The 22,238-nt window shown below is 27.7% G+C and overlaps 1 protein-coding gene across 2 annotated transcripts in view; it reads right to left on the bottom strand.

Annotated features, from left to right (window-relative positions):
- The window catches only part of LOC107453770 (leucine-rich repeat flightless-interacting protein 2), a 39,367-nt gene extending 17,516 nt beyond the window's left edge, over positions 1–21,851 (bottom strand). The window contains exons 1-8 of one of the 2 annotated variants that reach the window (XM_087159318.1): positions 21,649–21,851; positions 21,322–21,452; positions 4,152–4,238; positions 3,014–3,085; positions 2,489–2,614; positions 1,350–1,520; positions 608–700; positions 340–505 (exon numbers count right to left, since the gene is read on the bottom strand). In XM_087159318.1, the coding sequence (XP_087015444.1) occupies positions 340–505; positions 608–700; positions 1,350–1,520; positions 2,489–2,614; positions 3,014–3,085; positions 4,152–4,238; positions 21,322–21,408 (802 nt within the window). In that variant the 5' untranslated portion in view covers positions 21,409–21,452; positions 21,649–21,851. Of the gene's footprint in view, positions 1–339; positions 506–607; positions 701–1,349; positions 1,521–2,488; positions 2,615–3,013; positions 3,086–4,151; positions 4,239–12,616; positions 12,803–21,321; positions 21,453–21,648 lie in introns of those variants that run through there. The other variant, XM_087159319.1, reaches the window with a different exon arrangement.
- Positions 21,852–22,238: the final 387 nt, after the last annotated feature.

Here is a 22,238-nt window from a genome sequence, read left to right as displayed (position 1 = left end):
TAATGAATTTTTATGTATCACTTACCAGTAGAGCATTGCAAAAACATAGTTTTTAATTTTAAAAATGATTGTTTCTAGAATAATTTAATAATATAAATTGATTTATAATAATTCAAATTCATTAAAAGTGTACCAACATAATATTATATAATTTCTGTGTAGCACCTACTAGTAAAATATTGCAGCAACATTTTTCTTACTTAAAAAAAAATTGTTTCTTCTAGAATAATTCATTAATATATAAATTGCTTATAATAATTTGAATTCAGTAACATGCCCGAATGACATTATGTATTGTGATTTAATGTAAAATGCAAATGATAACATTAAATTCCTCACCTAATGAACCATTTCCTACTTGGTCTAAAAGCTGAGCTGATTTTTGAGACAGCAAAGCTGCAGAGGAGTATTGCTTACTCTTTTTATTGGAAGAAGGTTTGTGTATATATTCTTCACTAATGTCTCCATTCATTCCATTTTCACCCACAAGAACTAGCCCATGATCCTTAAATCACAGAAAATAATTAATAGAAAACATTGCATGCTTTAGAACAAAAAACAAAACAAAAAATATCTTAGACAGAAAGGCATACATAATATATCATACCTCTATTAATTGATCTCTCTGCTTCAAATTGTAAAGTAAACATTCATTTTCTTCTTTCAAATTTTCAAAATCCCTTTTCAGTTGGTCATAAAGCTAAACAAGGAAAGAGGAAAAATTGCTTAATGATAAATTGCTTGACATATATTAACAATAAATAAAAAACATACGAATGTTTTTTTTAAAAAAAAGTAATTGTAGCTAAGACTATAAATCGTAAATTACTGAATCAATTTATTGCATAAAATATATGAACAAAATGAATGAATACGAACATATAATATGAACAGAAAAAGATAAATTATAAGCACACACTTTTTCACATAACTCATTTGAAAGTAAGTTATACAAATCTAAAATACTGACTACATTAAAATATAATAGATTTTGAAATGCAGGAATGTGTTGTATTTCCTGTGATTCAGTTTTTAATTACAATGAGGTCATGAGGAAAAAAGTTAAATATTTTACTATGTTCAGCAATTATGTATTTAATCTAAAAAGTTAAATGAACCAAATATAGTACATTCCTATTGAAAACCAGTATTTGCTTTTATCAACTGCTATTTGTCACATAGAAGTTAAACTATAAAGAACCCAACTTTCTTTTGAAAAGCTCATATTATTCATTGTTTCCTGAAAACAGTATTTGTATTAGGCAAGTACACTGCTATATTTATATACTGGTATATAAAACAAATGGCAGAACATATATTCTTTTTACACCTTAATTCAATTCACTTACCCGTTTCTTTTCTCTAGTTTCTTTTCTGGACTCATTAAGATTTTCAGTCATTTCTTCAATTTCATCCTTTAATGTTTCTACAGAATATATATAAGCAGATTTTTCATTATCTAACTGAGCATTGCTAATCATGGCTTTTCGAAACTTTTCTTCTAAATCTGAGATTTGAATCTGTAAAACATGTAATCAAGCTTTTATAAATCTTGCCAATTTTCAGAAACAAATAAATTTTACAAATATAAAAATATAATTCTTACAACTCAGCTAAAAACAGTGCAATTTATAAGGTATACAAGCTTATTTAAAAGCAGAAATATTATCGAATAAAAAACATATATCGATATAAAAACTTACATTTTAAAGAGAAACCAAAAAATACTTTTTTTATATTTTCATTAAGCAAGTACAGTAGAGTCCCGATTATGAGAGTTTTCACTTTAACCAATTTATCAAAGATTCCAAGTAAATTTTTTATTTTTAAAACTATCGCTGAAAAAAATCTGAATTTTATCTTCCAAACACTCAAGAAAACAAAATCCAACAGCTTGCTTTGATGAAATGATATCATCAATAATGAAAATGAATCTACCAAAGATGCTGATAAACATACAAAAATTTCTCATACAGATCGACTAAACGCTATCGAAAGTGGTATTGAATATATAGGAACAACAAGAGGCGACACCAGCCTTCCTGTTATTCTTAAAAAAATGGTGAAATATTGCAGCAGAAAAGGGCCAAAGTAATGTAAAACAAAAAACAATTAGGGACTTTTTTAAGTAAAACCCTTTAATTCTTGTAATGTATGTTCTTTAAATGTATTTAAGTAAGCTTTTTAAATATAATTTGAATTGTATGTGGTGTACTCATATAAATTTTGCATTTCTTAAATATATTACATTTATACCTACTCTTTTTCTTTCCTTTCTTATACTCTTTGCTTTAATCGAGTTTTCGGTTATGTAAATTAGTAGTGGTCCACATTAACTCGGATAATAGGGACTCTACTGTATATAAATAAAATATAAAACAGTTGGAATTATAATGAAAATTTCCTTTCTTTATTGCTGGTTTATAGCTAAAAATAAAAATTTTACAATCAAAATTTTTTCAAGGAGACTTTTAAAATATGTTCTTGCCTTTAAATCTCTCCCACTCAAACATGATCTTAATTCTTTCAAATCAAGAGCATCTGTAGAATCTTCACTACTTCTTCTTGAACTAGTGTAAGAAGATGCACCTGACATATAAGATGGAGTTCTCACCTAAATTTAAATAAATAAAAGTCAGGAGAAAATAGTAAACAAATTTTTATAGAGTTTAAGACAGAAATAGAATGACAATCTTCAGTCACAATACACAAATGGAGTATATTTAATTTCAGGAACTAAATTTTTTCCCCTCAGTACTTCATTAATTTTGTACTTATGTAAAAGAGGAAATAGTGTACTTTAACACATTTGATACAATTTAACAACAAAATTGATTCCTTGTTGTCATTTTATTTGGTGCTCAGTTTCTACATATTTAATTGATTTCAACATAATATTTAAATCACTCTAACAAAACTTTACAATACTATATTGCTAAACAAATATAGCATTGTAAAATTTCTTGACAAAAGAAACTATACTAATTTTAGAAAACTTAATATGAAATCTTACATCAGCAACAGGTCGATTAGTGCGAGCAACTTCACTGGCAAGTTCAAATTGTCTATCACTTTGCTCATCTGCCTATAAAAAAGATAAAATAATGTTAGTAAAAAGAAGAAAAAAAAGCTTTAAAATAAATTAAGCAAAACTGGGCCATATTTTTTATTCCATTAACAACCTTCTAAGTCTCAAATAATTAAACTAAAACAAATATTCTCTTAAAACTGGTTTATAGGATTTTTTTTTTTTTTTAAATTTACCATTTAAATTGCAAATAAATATTGAAGAAGCTCTGATAGATCCTCCAAAGTTAAATAAAAAAGAATATTTTTATTAGTCATATTAGATTATTAGTCACATATTAGATTTTTTTAAAACTACTTCCAATAATCATGAAGTTAAAATGAATTAAAAATAACAAAAATGTAAAACATTGAATCTTCTTATAAATAAAGTTTTATTTTAGTGGAACAAAATGTTTGTTCTTCCCCTCCTGACTTTATACATGCAGCCCCCTTTTTTTGTTGAATTATTCGTCATTTTCACAAAAAATGATATTATTTGCTAACAACAAAGCTAAGTTCCAAATAATTTGAAAAAAGAAAATACTTAAAAGAGATTATGAGCAAAAGTAAAGACATTTAAAACTAATACCAAGAGAGCATATTATAAATTGCAAATTATTAAAATTTCAATTGTTTAAGCATTAGTAAAAATTACTTTTGCTAGATCAGATATTTTCAAGGAGGGAACATTTGACTTATAATTATCAAATAAAAAAAAATTTCACAAATATATGAGATATTTTTTTAAAAAGAAATTTTACAACACTTCTCAAAATTTATAACAAATAGCCTGTAAAAAGCATCTTTCAGTGAAAATAACCCTTATCAATTTGTTGAGCTGGTTATATACTGCTGATATACTCATAAATAATTAGCACCAAGATATTAATAAAAATCATTTATAATTTAAAATAATGCTTAAAAAGAAAGAGCATACTCTTAAGCAAAAACAAATAATCCTTAAGTACATATTTTCTTTGATCAGTATATGAAAAATTATTTGACAAATAATTTCAACACAGAAGCTATTTGAAAAAAAAAAAAAAAAAAAAAAAAAGTGCATAGAAAATATAGAAACCTACCTCCTTCTGCAGTTTTTCAAGTTCTTTCATTCTTATCTCTCTAGCTTCAGCACGGGCTTGTCGCTTTGCAGCCAGGCGAGCTTCGGCCTAAAGTGGAAGAAAGAAAAAAAAAAAAAGGAATTAAGGTATCTATATACAAAGATATATGTAGAATTGACTTTTATACAAAGATATAAATTCTGAAATCCTAATAAGGATTTCAGAATTTATATCTCTTGTATTTTACATTTAGTAATGGTAATAGAGAAGAAGAGTTTTACAGCACCTCGGACTGCAGCCTAAAAAATAGTTTACGAGCAAGAAAATAAAGAAGTTAACTTTTCAAATGAACTACAATTGAAGATATCTTATGAGAATAAAAACATCTTTTGCATAACTAGTTTAGTTTATAAGTCTAAAAAATTTTTTCAAGAAAAAACAATAATAATATAAAGACAGAATTGGAATAAGTATGGGAGATTTTCTAATAACGTTAACATTTGCTTAAGACAATATGAAATTTTTTCAATTTTTTCAATTTCTATTTTTTTTTTTTTTTTTTTTTTGAACCTCACAATTTCCTCAATGTTGAGAAATTTTACATAAAGACCATATATTTAAGTATACAAATCAACGATCTGCAATGAAAAAACATTAAAAATAAAAATTTATTGACAGCTTTGAATTGTTAGTGCATGAAAAAACGTAATTGCTGTACCCTTAACTTAAATACTTTAAAAGCTTAGGAAGAAAATATTCACTTTCGTTTTCTGAATCAATTATTAATAAGTAAATTGAGGCAAACATTTTAAATTTTATTAAAATGCGAATTTAATAAATATTTTTAAAAAAATAGATTACAACTAGAATTTTGACAAAATATTATGATTTTCAACAATTTTTTTTTACTTTTTCAATACAAACACATCTTTGTACCAGTTACATTTTTATATTACCTCAAGCATGACCACATTTTATAACCAAACACATAATTTAAAAACAAAATTCTTGTTATTTTAAAATGCGTTTTCGCATGTCTCCTATGCAGACAATAATTACAAAAAGGGATAGTAATGAAACTGAAAAAACACCATTATTTTTTTTCCAATTTTAAGATTATTTTTTTCTTAACCACCCCATTTGCTCTAAAGTGATTTAAAAACATAATAGATATTGTTTGATGGACATTTTAAAATATAATTTGTATATTTCATCTAAATTGGTTATGGTTTAGAAATTGGCCTCAGTTGCATTTTTTAAAAGATACATAATTACATCTTTTTGTATATCTTGTGCATTTGATCGATGAGAATCATCATCCAGTAAAATGTTAGTTAACTTTCTACTTGAGTAGAGGTTTTATTTTTGATCTCATGCATTTATAAAGAGTATCAAAAATTATGAAATGTTCACAAGTAATTAAAACTGGAATTGCAAATTTCCCCCCCACAGTGGACTGATCGTTAAGACAAGGTTCCCAGCAGATCACCGAAGTCAAGCATCACTGGCTACGGTCAGTGTGCGGGTGGGTGACCACTTGGATCAGACTGCGTAGGGACCGAGGGTGTGCGGTATTAGTCCTCGTTAAACTGTGCTACTGTAAAGTGCTCGACTTCGCGCGCAGGTCGTCGGGCTACCGAAGCGGGGGTGCCATCCCCTCCGCAGAGGATCAAAATTGGGATGGCATGTCTTCGGATGATCCTCCGGGATGTTTCCCAGACCGTCGCCAATAGCCCATTGTGCAGCTCTAGAGCGACGTAAATTAACAACAACAGCAGCAAATTTTTTAAAATTAAATTAACGTAAAAGCTTTCGTTTTTAAAAGTAACCTAATTTTTGTTTTTTACTTAAATTTTTTTTAACAAAAACAACAAAAAAGAAGTAAAATTACAAAATTCAAATATTAATGTTAAAATTAACAATTTAATAACATTTGTGAAAATATTCTAAATTATTCAATTCTTACTAAGATTAAAAAAGTTAAAATAAAAATGCTAAGTTAATTTCCAATTAAAAATTTTTTAAAAAAATGAAAAACGCATACTTTTTTAAGCTAATTAGTTTTACTTTACAAAGTTTATATTTTGTTTTTCAAAATCAAACTATAGTTGTAACACAAAACAGAATACCTTCATAGCTATCTAAACACAATCTCAAAAGTAAGTCATAAAATTAAAAGTTTAAACATTAATGTTTTAAAATTAAGTATTCTTATGCTTACTATCAATGTTTTAATTGTCAAATAATAATACCCTTTTATTTATTTATTTTTTTGAAATATGGCAGAACAGAAATTAAAAATGTAATAACAGACCCAAAGGAATCAAATACATTAAAAGTTTTTCAAATAGTATAGTAATTATAAATCCATAGGAGAATCCTATGCATAGGAGAATCCCCTTTAAAAATATCTTAAGAATCATTTTAAGATTTATTAAATAAAAACGATCGACTTAGATAATTAAGTGAGTTTAAAAGGCAACTTATGCAAAAACAATAAACTTTTTTAAAAGATTTAGAGTTAATATCTAATAGTAATAAGCGAAATGTGTTTTGTACTTTTTTAAAACTATCTTATCTCTCTAAAATCGATTAATTTAAAAGCTTTATGACTTCCTTCGCATTTTTATACATACGTTAACAATGTAAACAATGACGATTGCAAAAAATGCAAAAAGATATCATAACGCAATGAGATCAGTGCGAAGAATCATGAAGTAATGTTAAAATGCGAAAGTTTCTATAAAATGCGCCATTAATAAAATAGCAGAAAGTATTATAATTATTAAACTATAAATGAATTCATTTATGAAAAACATATACAATCTTACAGTGAATTTTAACAGACATTCAAGATATACATTTTTGTACTTTACGGAAACACTGTGCATTTAATCGCGCCATAATATTTTCACTTTAACAAATTTAACGATTGCATTAAAAAGTTTCATCAATCGAAATATTTAATATATTTTAATTACAAATAAAATAAAAAAAGTCAATTTAAATACTTTTGTGCAATTTAAATTACTTATATCGCTCACAGCTGAACAAATTTAAAAAGCGGGCTGCTTCAGACTAATCGTCACTTAAGCGTATCGATTTTAAAGAATGATTGATTGATTTCAAAGTAGAAGGATTCTACTAACGTTGTACAGCAGATCAATTTTTAAAATCGATCGTTAGTAAGAAAATGATTTTTATAAAAATCAATCGATTTTAAAGACTCGATTGTACTTTACTAATAATCATTAAAAAAATGCTGCAAATCAAAGAAAAGAAGAAAAAAAATTGTCTTGATTTTTATGTTCACGTGTGTTAACCTCACATACGACATACAAGAGGAAAATACGAAATGCGGGATTAAATATTTATTTCTCAAAATGAAATGAATGCCATAATACATCAGTAAAACATGATTGTATCCCAGGTGGTTACGATTACATCTGTACAAAGAATTTTTAAATTCGTAATAAATTATAAAAAAAAAAATATCATTTGAAGATTTTGAATACCTAATTTACATTGTTCATAATTTGCAGTAATAACTTTCTTATAGCGTATAATAATACGAAACAATTTCTGTACAAATCACAAAATTTATTTACACGGTTAAAGTAACTTCAAGCAATCAAGGAATCAAATATTAAATATAAAACAGTCATTAAAATCAATTAAAAAAATTATTCAGAAATACAAAGTTATTTAACATAATTAAGTTTAACATTTTGAAGAAAATCATGTTACACGTCCCTATCGGAATGATGAGAAATTGTAATTACTACAAAGAAAAAAACTACCGAACTCGTAATTAATACAAAAAAAAATTTAACAGATACGCGACCTATACTTCTTATGTTTTATCTGAATTACAACTCTCATATTACAGGCGTTACTTAGTTAATAAATAACATCTGTGGATCAATATCTTCATATTATAATAATTAAAAAAAAAAAAAACGAGAATGAATAGAAAAATAATTATTTAATAACTAACGCACTTTTCCAAAAAAATAAATTTAATTTTTTTCCCTTTTTTTTAACGTAATGTAAATAAAATAAATATTACCTTTTTCATAAATATTTTTACATTTTTATTTTGTTTAAGAAAGGTTGCGTTGAAGTTCCTACAACTAAATATTTTAATTCGTGCTAAAAAATTCCGTTTTTTAGGAGAGATTAATTACTTTTAACCAATAGCATTTATGTATATAATTAACATGATTACATCAAAATATTAATAAATACATTGGAAGTCACAGTTTATTACAGTTACCCATTTATTTTCGTATTTGATTTCTTTTTTAAGAAAATAACTGAATTAAGAATTTATCAGGGAAAGAGAAAAGGTGATTTTTTTCGACACAAGCACTTCCTTTAAAAATTATTTTAATTCTCCCCCTCAATGTTAATGCCTCTAAGATAATAATAATATAATAAAAAAAATTGTGGGGGTGCGTTTCGCCTAGAACTGAAAATATAAATTTTCATATAGTAGCCAGTGGCGATAGACTAATAACTTGGTATCCATTTTTTCCTTCACCTTAATGAGTCTGTGGCCAATACCGGTTGGTCCTATTCATTTATTAGCAAGTTTTTTTCCCCTTTTTTTTTATTTTGCTTATATTAAATTATGAATATATTAAAAAAAAATCATATTAGAAATTATTTACGGCCATCAAAAATTTAATTCAAAAATAAAAATAAAATAAATATGGGGCAAAATTTAGTTAAACATACTGAGTTGACTTCGCAACGAGCAAAAAAATTCGATGCGTAATAAAATTAAAGGGAAAAAATATGAAAAAGTGACTGGTTCCTTATTTAAGTCTCATATTTCTTTGTCGACCCGCCGCGTGGCGGGTGGTTCTTTTTTCAGGTCAAGTTCCATCCAATTAAAACATCAAGTAAAATAACAGTTAACTGTGGGGACAATTAAAACGTTGTCAATACTTTTTTTAGTCCTCTTGCCAACATGCTAACAGTGGGAAGTTTTCGTGGTTATCCCCTCCATGTAACGCAAGTGCGGGTTAGCTCATCAAAAAATCCTCCACTGAGGCCAATTTCTCCCAATACTTGATCCAGGAGTTCCCTTGTCTCATGGATTGGGTTCAAAATTACAAGGTTACGAAGTTGAACATTGATAACTGAATACTTAAAATTGGGTCGGCTGTTCAACGACGGTTATAAAATAAGATAACTTTTTTAGGAAGTTACGACTGGACGGCAGCGACAGAACAAGTTCAAACTTTGCCGTAAATGCCATAATCACAGAAATTAGGAAATCATTAAAAAGAAACAATTTTTTTTTATAGTTAATCCATGGCATGCATTCATTATTTGTGACTATTTACACCATATTCTTAAAAAAGAACAGTTAGCGAAAATACCGAAACAACTATCGCACAATTGCGTTAACATTTATAAATTTTATTCAAGCGTCCTTTCTTTCGATATTTTTTTTTCAGAATCTCTAATAAGGAGGGGAGAAATAGAGGAAGAGAGAGAAAATTATTTTAATTTATTATGTTTTTGAAGTCCAATCACACACTGGTTTAATTTATCTATTTTTTAACATGCTATGAGAACATAGCTGAGGAAATTCCACTTGTAACTAAAATAATAAAACTATATTTAGAATTGAGGACTTTAAATGATAGCAATAAAATGACACTAAAAACTGGGTGATAGCATTTTAAAAAAATAAACACCTTGCGCAACATACCGAAGTCCGAATCTAATATTACAAAATTCCGTTTAGCATCAATTAAGTTTTCTTTTTTTCCTTCCACCCAAATTGGCCTTATGCCCTATCTTTTCTACTTAGCATCTTCCTAAACCGCTGTTAGATTAAATTTATCTCCTCCATAAAGTTAAAAGCGTACAAAGCAGCTTTAAAACTTTTTCACGTCCAGATCTTTTTTTCTTCCGATGTTACTGCATTTTGTTAGTTTATAATAGTAAGGGGACACGGCTCTAGTTTTCTTTCTACAATTATTTACATGTGAAATTCAGTCCTGTAATATTGCAAGAATGGCGACGCTTAACAGTAGATTAAAACTGAAAATTTAAATTTTCAGTTAGTAGCAAGTGGCCGGTAGCTCAAATAACTTAGTAGCCACTTTTTCCTCAAACCTAATGAGTCGGTGACCAATACCGATAGGTCTTATTTATTTAATAGCTATTTTTTGCTTGGATTAAGTTATATATTTGAAAGAAAAAAAAAAAGCGTATAAGAAATAATCTACAGTTATAAAGGGCTATCTAATAATAAAAATAGCATAAATATGTGACAAAATTTTGTTAAACATACTGATTTGACTTCACCAGATGAGAAAAGTCCATGCGGTAAAATAAAAATACATAAAATAACGAGGGGAATAAGTGACCATTTATTTTTATTTATTTATTTAAAAAAAATAATAAGTCGTTACTTTTTCCCCTGCCACGCCACGTGGTGAGTGGTTATTTTCAGGTCTACAGCTGATCATTTGTATCATCGTATCACGTATTTTGTGGCATGCATGTGAAAAGTACATACATAATATACATAAAAAAAAAACGAAAGAAAAAAAAAGACTAAATTCTTTCCTAACGCAAATTCATAGGCGTCGATTTTGTCTTAAAGTTGGGAGGGGGATGGGGGCAAGGACTATATAAATGAAAATCGGATAGCATTATAGATCTAAACAGTTAAAAAATGATCATATTTTTTAAATTGTAAATGTATTATTCGATTGGCTGCAAGAAGAATTATTATAAAGTATAGTTTTTTATATTAATTAAAAAAATTTTTATAAAAATATCTATCTACAAAGCTAGAAAGAATAAACACTTGAGTTGTAAATTAATTGACACAAGAGCGCAAAAATTTCTTTAATTACTTTTTAATACGATAAAACAAATATCATCAGTAAACATTACATAATATTTACAAATATTTATTAAAATAAAAAGTAGTTTAAAAGCTGTGTGAAACTACCGAGTTTGATTATGTATGAGGGGATGCATGAGAATTAAAATTTTGTAATGGAAAAAAAAAGTAGTAAATGCTTTACGTTTATATTTATAAATAGTTGCAACAGCAGAGAGATTATTGAAAATAGAAAGAAGTGTTAAATTTCACAATATTTTAATAATGAATTGCCAATTATTGAACTAAAAGTTTGCAATTTCAGCTGCCTATAAAATAAAAATTTCGAAAGCTTCAAAAGCATAGATATTCAGAACATTTGTTAATAAAAGTAGAATTAAAATATTTTTAAATTTTTTGGTCATCATAATGAGATGATAATTCAGAATTATTATTATTATTATTATTTTTTTCGAATTTCAAATAATTTCTAACTTTACCGGATACCAAATCGATTATTCAGAATAAAACGGTTATATAGTAAAAGATCCATGAAAAATATTCACAAATGGTAGGAGTAGAATTTTAAATTTAGGCTATAAGTGTAACTTTTTATTATAATTAAATATTTTCCCTTTTTTTTTAAATCTGTTTTTTTCCACCCCCTACGAATATATTTTACATATTTAAATTGTATCAGAAGCTCGATACAGAAAATTTTTTTTCCAAAAAAGGTACCGCCTCCAAACATAATAAAGAAATCGTAGATGCAACGAATAATGTGCGTACTATTAATTGTTTAAAAAAAAATGGAATGAAAATGTAATGCCACAATGAAAATCGTTGTTTTGGGAAAAGTTTTTCAATCCTTCCGCGTAGATCTTTCATGTTTTATGCATAAGAGTTACATTTATTTTTTTTTTAATCTTTCTTTCTTTTTTAAATAGTCAAATTATGCAAAAGGCTAAAAACTTTATATTAGAAGAAAGGGCATTAAATATTTAAAAAGGTAGGACGACGAAACTACTTTTAATTATTTCTCTATGTAATCCAATGGTATTTCATAATTAATCATAAACATTCGCGATTATTTAAAAAAACGAAATATTTTACGTGCGCAACATTTAAATATATTTCTGTGCAGCAAAACACCTTTATACACACAAAAAAAAAGCAGCTGCAATAAAAAATATATTAAGAAAAAAATAAAGTTCTTTTTAATACCTAAATATTACATCAAAGAAAAAGTAATGTATTAAATGTAAGAAAACATTTGCACTGGTAAAATTAAACAAGTCAATTAAACTATAACACGACAAAGGAAAAATAAGAAAAAAAAATCAAATCATGAAACAGAGAAACAGAACATTGTGCCTGAGAACATTTGTTACAATTTGAAAATTACTCCAATTAACTAATCATATTTCCACATGTATGATATAGGACAAAAATATAGCTTATACTTTTTTATGCATACACATAGTGCAATAAAATATTCAAAGTTATTAAGAGTTAATTTTTTTAAAATTAATTATGCGAAATCGGTGTTATAAAAACAGCCAATTAAGCCAGGTTATCTATTACCGCGACAAACAAAAAAGCCGAAGTGTGGAGAAAAAAATTTCAAACTTACAATTTTTAACTCGAGCACAATTTCCCAATTGTAGAAAAACATTTTATTTTTTAATAACTGAAATGCTGAAAAAAGAAAAAGGTAAATCAAATCATTCGTCCAAAGCAGTCAAAACAAAGAAGCGTAAAACGCCATTAACGACGGCAGATGCCTCAAAATCATTGTTTGCTTAGGTTTCAGACTGCGGACACAAGTAGGGATTTAAATAGAATTCCATTCAGCAAAAATTTAAAAACGTCACTTGTTGGTAGCGGGCAAGCTGCCAAATTTTTCTAAGCATTCAAGCATGATAAAAATATAGAAGATAAATCAGAATGCACACCATCGAAAACATTAAGGATGAAAAACAAAAGCTAAATAAATAAGAATACCACAATTTATTTAATAAGCATTATGAAATAAAAAAACTTACAAATGATGGAGGAAACTTAGCGTCAATTAACCTTATCAACACAATTGAAATTTAGCAATAAGTTACTAAAATGAATTAATAAATAAAGTATTAAACACAACCATTTCAAACTAAAATTTTTGTCAGTGGTTACAAAATAATCAATGATAGCGCAAAAATAAAATTTGGATATCGTCTTTGAAGGGAAAAAGAATTCTAGACAGATCTTTCATTAAAACAATAAAAAAAAACATACATCTTAAAATAAACAGTAAAGTTTCGATAAGATTTAATAAGAGTCCAAATTGCAGTGTTGGTCTTAAATAATGATTACAACGATAGAATTTATGAACAGAAAACCACATGACAATCACGTAAACTGGACGCGGTTATACCGCTTAAGTGAGAAAAAAAGTATGTTAAATGCATACTAAATGCAACAATCTAAAACAGTTCTAGAAACGAAGTTTGATGCAAGAATAAATGTAGGGAGCATAAAAGAACAATAGAATTGGAACTTGGATCATTCTCTCACTCCCTCTAAAACTTCACAAGTTAAAAGATATTTTTAAAATACACACAAAATTTCTTTACTGTTTAACCTAAAATAACTTTATTTTTGCACCTTGTAGTTGCGATGCGTTTTTCATCCCCGAAATACGCTCTTTCTTTCCAATGATACAAAAGTCTTAAATTGTAATATAGTATTTAATTTTTTTTCAATGTAAAATAAATAACCGATTTTCCCAAAAAGTAGTAACAAAAATTTTTTTTTCAAAAAAAGTAATCAGGAAAAAAAAGTAAAGTAATTGTAGAATTGCAAAATTTTATTTTTTAATTTTTTTTTCCCAATTTAATCTGAGCTGAATGCACACCGTTTGCTTAACCGACAAAGAAATAATAGAGATGCATTAGTTACAAGTAGATGCACAGACATTTAATGATAATATGCGCATTGAAATCTTAACTTCCTATAAGAAGAGACTGAAAGGAAAGGATGTCTTTATTTCAAGTCAATGTTTTGTCTGGCAGCGAAAGGTAAATCACAAGCGAAAGGAAATGAAGCGTCTGGTGAAATAATAAAAAAGGAAAGATCAGGGCGCACCTATTGATGTGCCTTCCGTTCTAATCAACTGTAAAAATAGCATAAAATAGTACCCTCCTACACTTCCAAGAGAAACCAGTTCTTAGAGCTCCCTGCTGGAAACAACATCCTTTACAAGATTTAAAAAAGAAAATACAAAAAGGCATTTAGGAACCATTTAAGCTGTAATATTCTTTTAATATTTTTTTTATAATGGTACATGTTTGCAATAATTTATTAAAATCTTAAAATAAATAATATAAAAAAGGAAGTTGGTTTAAATTATGCATTAATAAGAGTTTTAAAAAAAAGGTTTTAATCGCTAGCAAAACTAGAAGACTTTAAAAGAAGAGGAAAACTAAATCCATATCTCAAAAAAAAAAAATTTCTTTTTTAATCGAATAGGGGAGGGGAAATGAAAGTAATTTACTTAGCAAATGGATCATCAATATATTTCTCTTACGTGGCACCATAAATTCGAGTATTTTTCTATTTATTGACCTATAGTTAATATCCATTTTGGTGGATTGTCTTATAATTGAACTTTTGTAAATGGTTAGTAATACGTTAACCCTTTGTTGCTCAACAACTCTGATTTAAGAAATATTTACGCGGATGTTAGAATACATCATATTAAGCGTGTAAAAAATAATGAAAAAATGAAGACCTTAAAATTAAAAATTTATTGATAAAAAGCATTTGTTGAACATCTCCAATATCGTGAAAAATAGCACAAAAATTCCAATATATTTAAAACTTCATGCGAAAAATTTTGAAATTGTTGTTTTCATGGTAACAAGGTCTCACACCACATTTTTCAATCCCTCCTTAGACAAATATACAATCAAGGGGATTGTTGTAAAAAAATTGTATATCCTGCAATTATGTTGTGGAACAATTCTCGCTAAACGCATTATAATATTGGCAGCTGCACCAAGACTTGGTTCCCCCGAGTTTGCAATATTTTCTTTACCTGACGATTTTATAGGTAAATCCACCTCATTATACGATTGAATTTTCATGTATGTTACAGACATGTAACGCGGTGATACAAAGGGTTAAGTATTGATTTATAATAATTTCTTATTTTTATAGATATAAAAACTTAGTTACAAAGAAATTTTAAACATAACGAACGTAGCAACCATAAAGGTAGATACGTTGCCCCCTATATTAGTCCCTGGAGCAACGGAGCTAATACCGTCATACCAATTATTGGTAATGGAGCTTGCTTTTTTCGAGCAATGGCATATAAATATTTTAAGAGATATTCAAGTTACGATACTTCAGCTGCCAACTATGCTGGAATGTCCGGAACCCATACTTATGGTGGTTTATGTGATTTAATAGCTGCGGTACGGATTTTAAGTTAATACTAAAATTCAAGACAAAACGAACAATATAGCGGGTATCTTTTTGAAAATAGTTAAAAGTGAAATAAAGTACATCCTCGCAGAACAGCTGGACAGAGAAAAAATTTGGTTAATTAATTGCTTAAAACTAGTGAAAAGTTAAAATTTGAGGTCGTGCTATGCATTCGGCTTGGTCACCAAAGGCTGCCAGTTCTAAAATGAATGAACAAGAGAAAAGAGACAGAGGGGGGGGGGGATTTTAACATTTAACAAAAATAGTTTCAAAATAAAAAGTAGTGGTAAATATTCTTCCATAATAGATATTTGTGTTTGAATATCGAAATGACTGATTCTCTCCAAGCTCAACGCACAATTTTTCGAAATCAACGTTACACAATTTTCTATAAACAATATAATCAAAAGTATGTTTTTTTAAAAATTCAAAATATTCGAGAAAACAAATTTTTTCGTTACTTTCAAATAGACCGGAAAACAACCACTCGACACATGGCGAGTTTATAAAAAAAAAAGTGGCGACTTAAATTAAATAAGCAACCAGTTACTTTTCTTCCCATCGTTTAATTATAAAAGCACATCATACCAGAAAGACTCAGGAAAAAGAATTTAAATTTAAAATGTCATAAGTCTCAATCTAAAATTTTGATCCTTCAGAATCCACCAATTTGTGATAAAAAATATATATTCACGTGAAAGGAAAGTTTTTTTTTTTTTTTAGCTATTCTCATAATTCAAAGTTATAATGCATAAATTAAATGTACTTTGCCTTCCCAATTTTTAAATAAAGTTGATGAACAACATGATTACCAATGCCATTTCTTACAATGAATAGAATGGAGTAAAATGGAAAGGAGTAATATTTCAAAGTCATGTACTTGTACCTAACTACACCTCTGATATTGCTTCCAAAGTATTATTATTATTTTTACAGCGAATCAAATTAAATCAAAACCAAGTCGATATGACTAATATTTCAGAAGTTTTGAGAATTTCTAGCTTTAAAATAAATTTTTTACTTGTAATTTTTTACGAAAAATAAATAAATAAATAAAACAGTTATAATTTTGAAACTATTAATTCAAATGACTTACAAATGGTATTATTGATTTTATTTGAACAAATAAGAAACAATGCCTGATTTGTCTAGATAGCAATGACCAAAGTATAAAGAAAATTATAGTTTTTACATAAAAACAAAAATTTGTACTCTTTATACGTAAAACTATTACAACTCTAATAGCTTCTAAACTATAGTGATTTTGTTCATATTTTCAGTGTGATAAGATACATAGGATTGAATGCTTTGTGCATATAGCACTGTCAGAAGGATATAGCACTATCCGAAGATAGTCATAAGTATAAAACCATTTTCTTTTTAGACATAAAACCTTTAATAATTTTTGAGCTATGATTTCTTTCTGCTTTGTTTTCCTTCCTTTATAAATATCTCATTTGTCTAAATAGGTACTTCGGAGGCATAAAAATATATAGTCTGAAATTGTAATTTTTTTTTTAATACTTTACTACATTTAAAATCGATTATAACTTCTGAACTATTTTTCCTATCAATTTGATTTTGGTATCATTCGATTAAGTGTAAAAAATAAACAAATAAAACGTTATAATCAATGCCCAAGATGTCTAGATAGAACAGTAAAGTTATTTATTTCTGACTCTTTTGAACCCTCTTCTGCTGAATAAATTAAGATGGGGACCATGGTTCTCCTGAGGGATGGGAAAATTTAAGATTTTTATATTTCTTTTTATTTTATTTTATAACCAGCATTGAACAGCTGACACAATTCTGAGTCTACGGTAACCAAAGTTCAAATCCGTAGCCTTCTAAGTTTGAACCAGACCTAGAAGACAAGGAAAGCCCTGAACCAAGCATTGGGAGAAACTAGCCTTCGCGTAGAAATGGTTAATAGAAGTAACCCACATTTGTATTGTATGAAATAGGAAAACCACAACCCCCCACAGTTAGCACGATGGCAAGGGGACTTTAAAACACAATCCATCTACCATTAAGCATATTTTACATCAGCACTGTAGTTAGTGCGAGCTGTGTGTAGAATTCATATAAACCGGGCATCACTGGGATTCAAATCTGAGTCACTGCAGCTCATATTTCGATATTGAGTGCAAAAATAAGAATTTAAAAAAAAAAAAAAAAAAAAAAAAAAAGAATTTAAGGTCTCCCCAAATTATTTCCATATTAGTTATTTTTTATGGTACAGGAACTGGCTTACAAAGGGAAAACTGGGATTTGTTTTAAAAGTTACGGTTTAAGCCTAAACGGATATCTGAAGTTTACTGAGGGAGAGAGGATCTGAGAGGGGTAGAACATTGTTATTTACACACAAGAAAGGTAACATTTTAATGGTTTTCTTTCTAGGAGTCATGTGGGGTAAAAAACAAGTCAATCAATAGAAATATGGTTGAGAAGTTTTAAAGGTTTATGTGTAAAAAGTGTAATTTTTGACTTAAACTAACTTATGTACAATTTCCCAATAATTTTAAAACTATTAATTTTATCCACTGCACTTTGGTCATATGTGATTAAGGGTTTTATTTCAACATGGTGGTTGGTGGATGAAAGCTCAACTCGTATGGGATAAGATACCAATATTGGACCAAACTTTAAGATGGGTAAGTACTAATTTACTTAGTATCTGATAAAACTAAGTATGACTTACAAAACTCTGATACTTTCAGCATGCAATATCAATCTCAATTAATAGAAATAGAAAATTACTATGTAAAATCATCAATGTGGACAACTTAAGACAATTATAATAAAGTTAAAAGCTTATATAGAACTTTTATTCTTTTAAACATCAGACTAAAAAAATATTACAATAAACATTGTGACACTACAAAATTTGGCCTTTACTTTACGCATATCTCCAGCTATTACAAGTAAAGCTCAAACTCATCTCTAACCAATATAGATTAATTTTTAGCTGAACCACCACTTTTAAAACAGTGTATATTGTCCAGCTTTCCTCTAATCAGTTTTATATTCAGCTAATTAGGAACTGGCCTAGTTGTAGTATATTATTGATAAATTAAAAAACAGGATATAATGGTGTGGGGTTTTAAAAAGTTATATGCTATATGAACTTTATTCCAAATAAAAGATTTTAGGATAAAAATTTGAATAGCCAAGGAATTTTGTAATATACACACTGTGTTCATCTAAAAATATCAAATTTCATGTCAAAAATTAAAAGAAATAAAAAATTATAGTTTCAAAGCGAATGTGAGGTATTACAAAATAGTTCATATGAATTTCGAAATTTTCAAACGAATTTTGAAACTTTCTTTTTCCAAGCTCAAACATTTTAAAATTAGAAACTTGTTGAAAAAGAAAAAAAAATTTAAAACCCTTAATGCCTAGGAAAAATATTTTATCTACAGCTCAGTAGGTTTTCAGCAAAACTCTCTCACTTGTTAGATTAGTGCCATTTTTTAAAGAATTAATAATTTCTTTTTCAAAACTGAAATTGCTAAAAAATTTTAATTGGATAAGTAACAAATTATTTAAAAAATAATAACAGTTTTGCTACAACCATTTGTTTCCCAAGGGGATCACAGAGTTTAAAGAATCCACAATTTCAAGAGTCAAGACCAACAACATGGCAAGGTGAAAGCGATGTGGTGATTAACTTAGTGCACCACACACCAGGAGTCTTTATTTTTCAGACAAGCTGATACTCATTGATCTGATGCTGGGTTTCATTTGAATAAATTGATTTCTTAATAATTACAACACATTGTCAAACAATTTGCCACACCTGCCAGAGTGCAATAGTATTGTCATGTGAACTAAGGTATCATTGAAGTGATTGCAATCATACAACAATCAAAGCTTTTGTTGAAATATAACACAGCTAAAATATTTAAGAACTATAGCCACTGAGAACAATGATTTGATAGTTGAAATAAAGATAAAACTCTCTGTGGCAAATAGGAGCCACCATAGCCATAGCCCCCCAAAAAATTAATTGAAATCTAGATATATAAGTCAACACCAACATCAATGTCTACAAAATACAATACCATTAAAATATATGGCTGGGAAAGTAGAGCAATGACCAAATACATGAATAAATATAAACTATTTTATTAGTGAGATATTGAGTTCTTAATGCAAATTATTAAGAAAAATGTTTGGTGTAATTTTCGAGAACAGTGTATAGTGGAAGTCAATGTATAATCGTGAATTTTACTGAAGGTATATATAACTTGATATTATTATTTTTGAATTATAAGAAATCACCGCAGAACTACCCATTAAGGATTATGAGAACTACAACAGCTGGTATACACAATTTTCTAAGGTTTCACCAAATAACACTTTTTGTGGCTATAGTTGGTGACTAACATCTGGAATACACAAATATAACAGTTTAACTAAATATTAGTCATATGTAAACAATCTTTTCTTACATATATTCGGATCACTCACTAGAAACTACAATTTTATAAATTTTCTACATGGATAAGGACAATTTATACATGTGAACATGACTGTTAACTATCTGCCTATATCACTATCTGTTTCATAATTAGCAATTATAACAAGACTTCATGAGAGGCAATATGACTCAATAATTCTTATAGTAAAAAGTACTAAGACTGAAATAGGCAAAAAATACCATGTGACAAAGTTCTAAACCACAATAATAAAAAGCTTTACCCAAGAATTTATACAAACTTAAATGCAACACCAATATATACAATGAGTAAAACAATCATAATGAAAACTATTATTCTTTCATTTTCTGCTACAAAGCATTTATGGAAGAAAATAGAAGTTGAAAATATTCAAATATGCAAAACTAATTATAGAATATCTATGAATAAGGTGCCAAACAGTGACGGAATTTTCAAACATATAAATATTTTCATTGTTAAAGAATTAAAATAAAAGAGATAGAAATATTAACTATTAAGACTAAATGTATAAAAGGACTTATTACATAGAAAGATTACTACAAAGTTGTCCCAAATAACATGTGCTAATAATTGAACAAAACTGGCTTTGATTTCTATTTTGTCAGTTTTTCATTAAATAAATTCAAACAATCTTCACATATCCTGAATAAATTAGTTGATAATTACTACTTTACTTATGAAACAAATAGGTATTTGTTTATCGGCTTCTTTTTCAACAAGTTTATAATAAACAAAAGTGCAAATTATTCTTTAATGATGGAGCATTTCATAACTTAACAAAAATAAAGGTTAAAGGTAAAGTTTCCCACAAGAATAGATTTATAGAAAACATTACAGTACAATGTAATGGTCTGTAATTATGATTGATCCTAGCAAGCTTTTAAGATAAATACACCTAATGTTGGCATATTGAGGTATATTTTAATACATGAATTATATAAAATTATACTTGTGATATAATGCAATGTGACTGCCTAATATCAGGATAGATCCAGACAAGCACTTAAGATAAATATACTAAATGTTTGAACACCTAACTATATTCTGAATTCTGATGTTAAATTATAAGAAATTAGACTTACGTGACAATCCAATATGATTGTCTACAATCAAGATAGATCCTAGCACACATTTAAGATGAATATATCAAGTATTTGCATTATCGGAAATAATAATTCATTTCCAATGTTGCACCTCTTGGTACGTTTTTATGTTTTAATTGGAAGAAATTTATGGATAATCAGACGCATGATATTATGATACAAATGATATACATTATAATGATATGATATTAATACACCAAATGTTTGCACACCTTGGTGTATTTTGATTATGTAATTTAGAAAGAATGAATGCATAATAAAAGAGTAGCAATAATAAAGTATTTCCAAAGACTAACCTCCTTTGCGATTTGACTGAATGCCTGATCTTCAGCAGCATATAATTTGCCTGAGACTCTGCGTCGACCACTACTTGAAGTAGCCATGGGAAAAAACTATAATTACTGTAGCACATCTGATGAAAATTTTTCTGAAATAAAAAACAAATATTTCTTGCTTCAATAAATTCAGAAAATCCAAGCTATTTAAATTACAGTGAAAATTGTCGTCACTTAAATGAAGTTTTGAATTAACATTGTCAGCCTGTCAACGTTTGTTGACAAAATATTAAATACCCGTCAAAACAACCATTTGGTAAAGATACAAAAAATCGCACCCAAACATACCTTTGTCAACAGATAGTTGAACTTGAGCTTAATATATTATAACCGGAATTCCAAGAGATGAACATAACTTTTCAAAGAAATAATGTTATTAATTAATAAAAGAATTTTTCGAGACCTTTCAACAATCAAATCACCATGTTCGACAGAAGAATGATATTTGTTGCCATTCAACAAATTTCAACCTAACACTTCCTTCACCTTTTAAGGAAAATGATCTAATTTTCCCTTTTTAATCGAAAATTTTTTTTATAAAGAGCACTGGCTTCTTTTATTTTTGTAAATATAGGTTTATAATGAAACTTAAAATCTGTTACTTGAATGTTATTTCATTAAAATTAAAGCAGAAAAATTAGTTTCTTTTTTAGCGCTTTTTGATTAAATGAAACCGAAACTAACGAAAAGAACTATTCAAAATTACTATTTTAGACTAATAAAAGTGATATAATATGTTCCATAACTCATTTAATGTGCTAAATGCTTGTTTTTATTTTAAATTAGGATTCTTTGCTACAAATTAGTAGATTTTTTTTGTGATAAACTGTGGGGCAATTTCGTAATTGCGCCCGTAGAAAAGCTTTAACATCAATTTA

The sequence above is a fragment of the Parasteatoda tepidariorum genome, chromosome 3 (genome assembly GCF_982258835.1).
Source record: "Parasteatoda tepidariorum strain Cologne lab strain chromosome 3, Ptep-v5.0, whole genome shotgun sequence".
In the NCBI taxonomy this organism is placed as follows: domain Eukaryota; kingdom Metazoa; phylum Arthropoda; class Arachnida; order Araneae; family Theridiidae; genus Parasteatoda; species Parasteatoda tepidariorum.
Note: the sequence above shows the minus strand (reverse complement) of the source record. Positions and strands in the feature narration are given on the sequence as shown.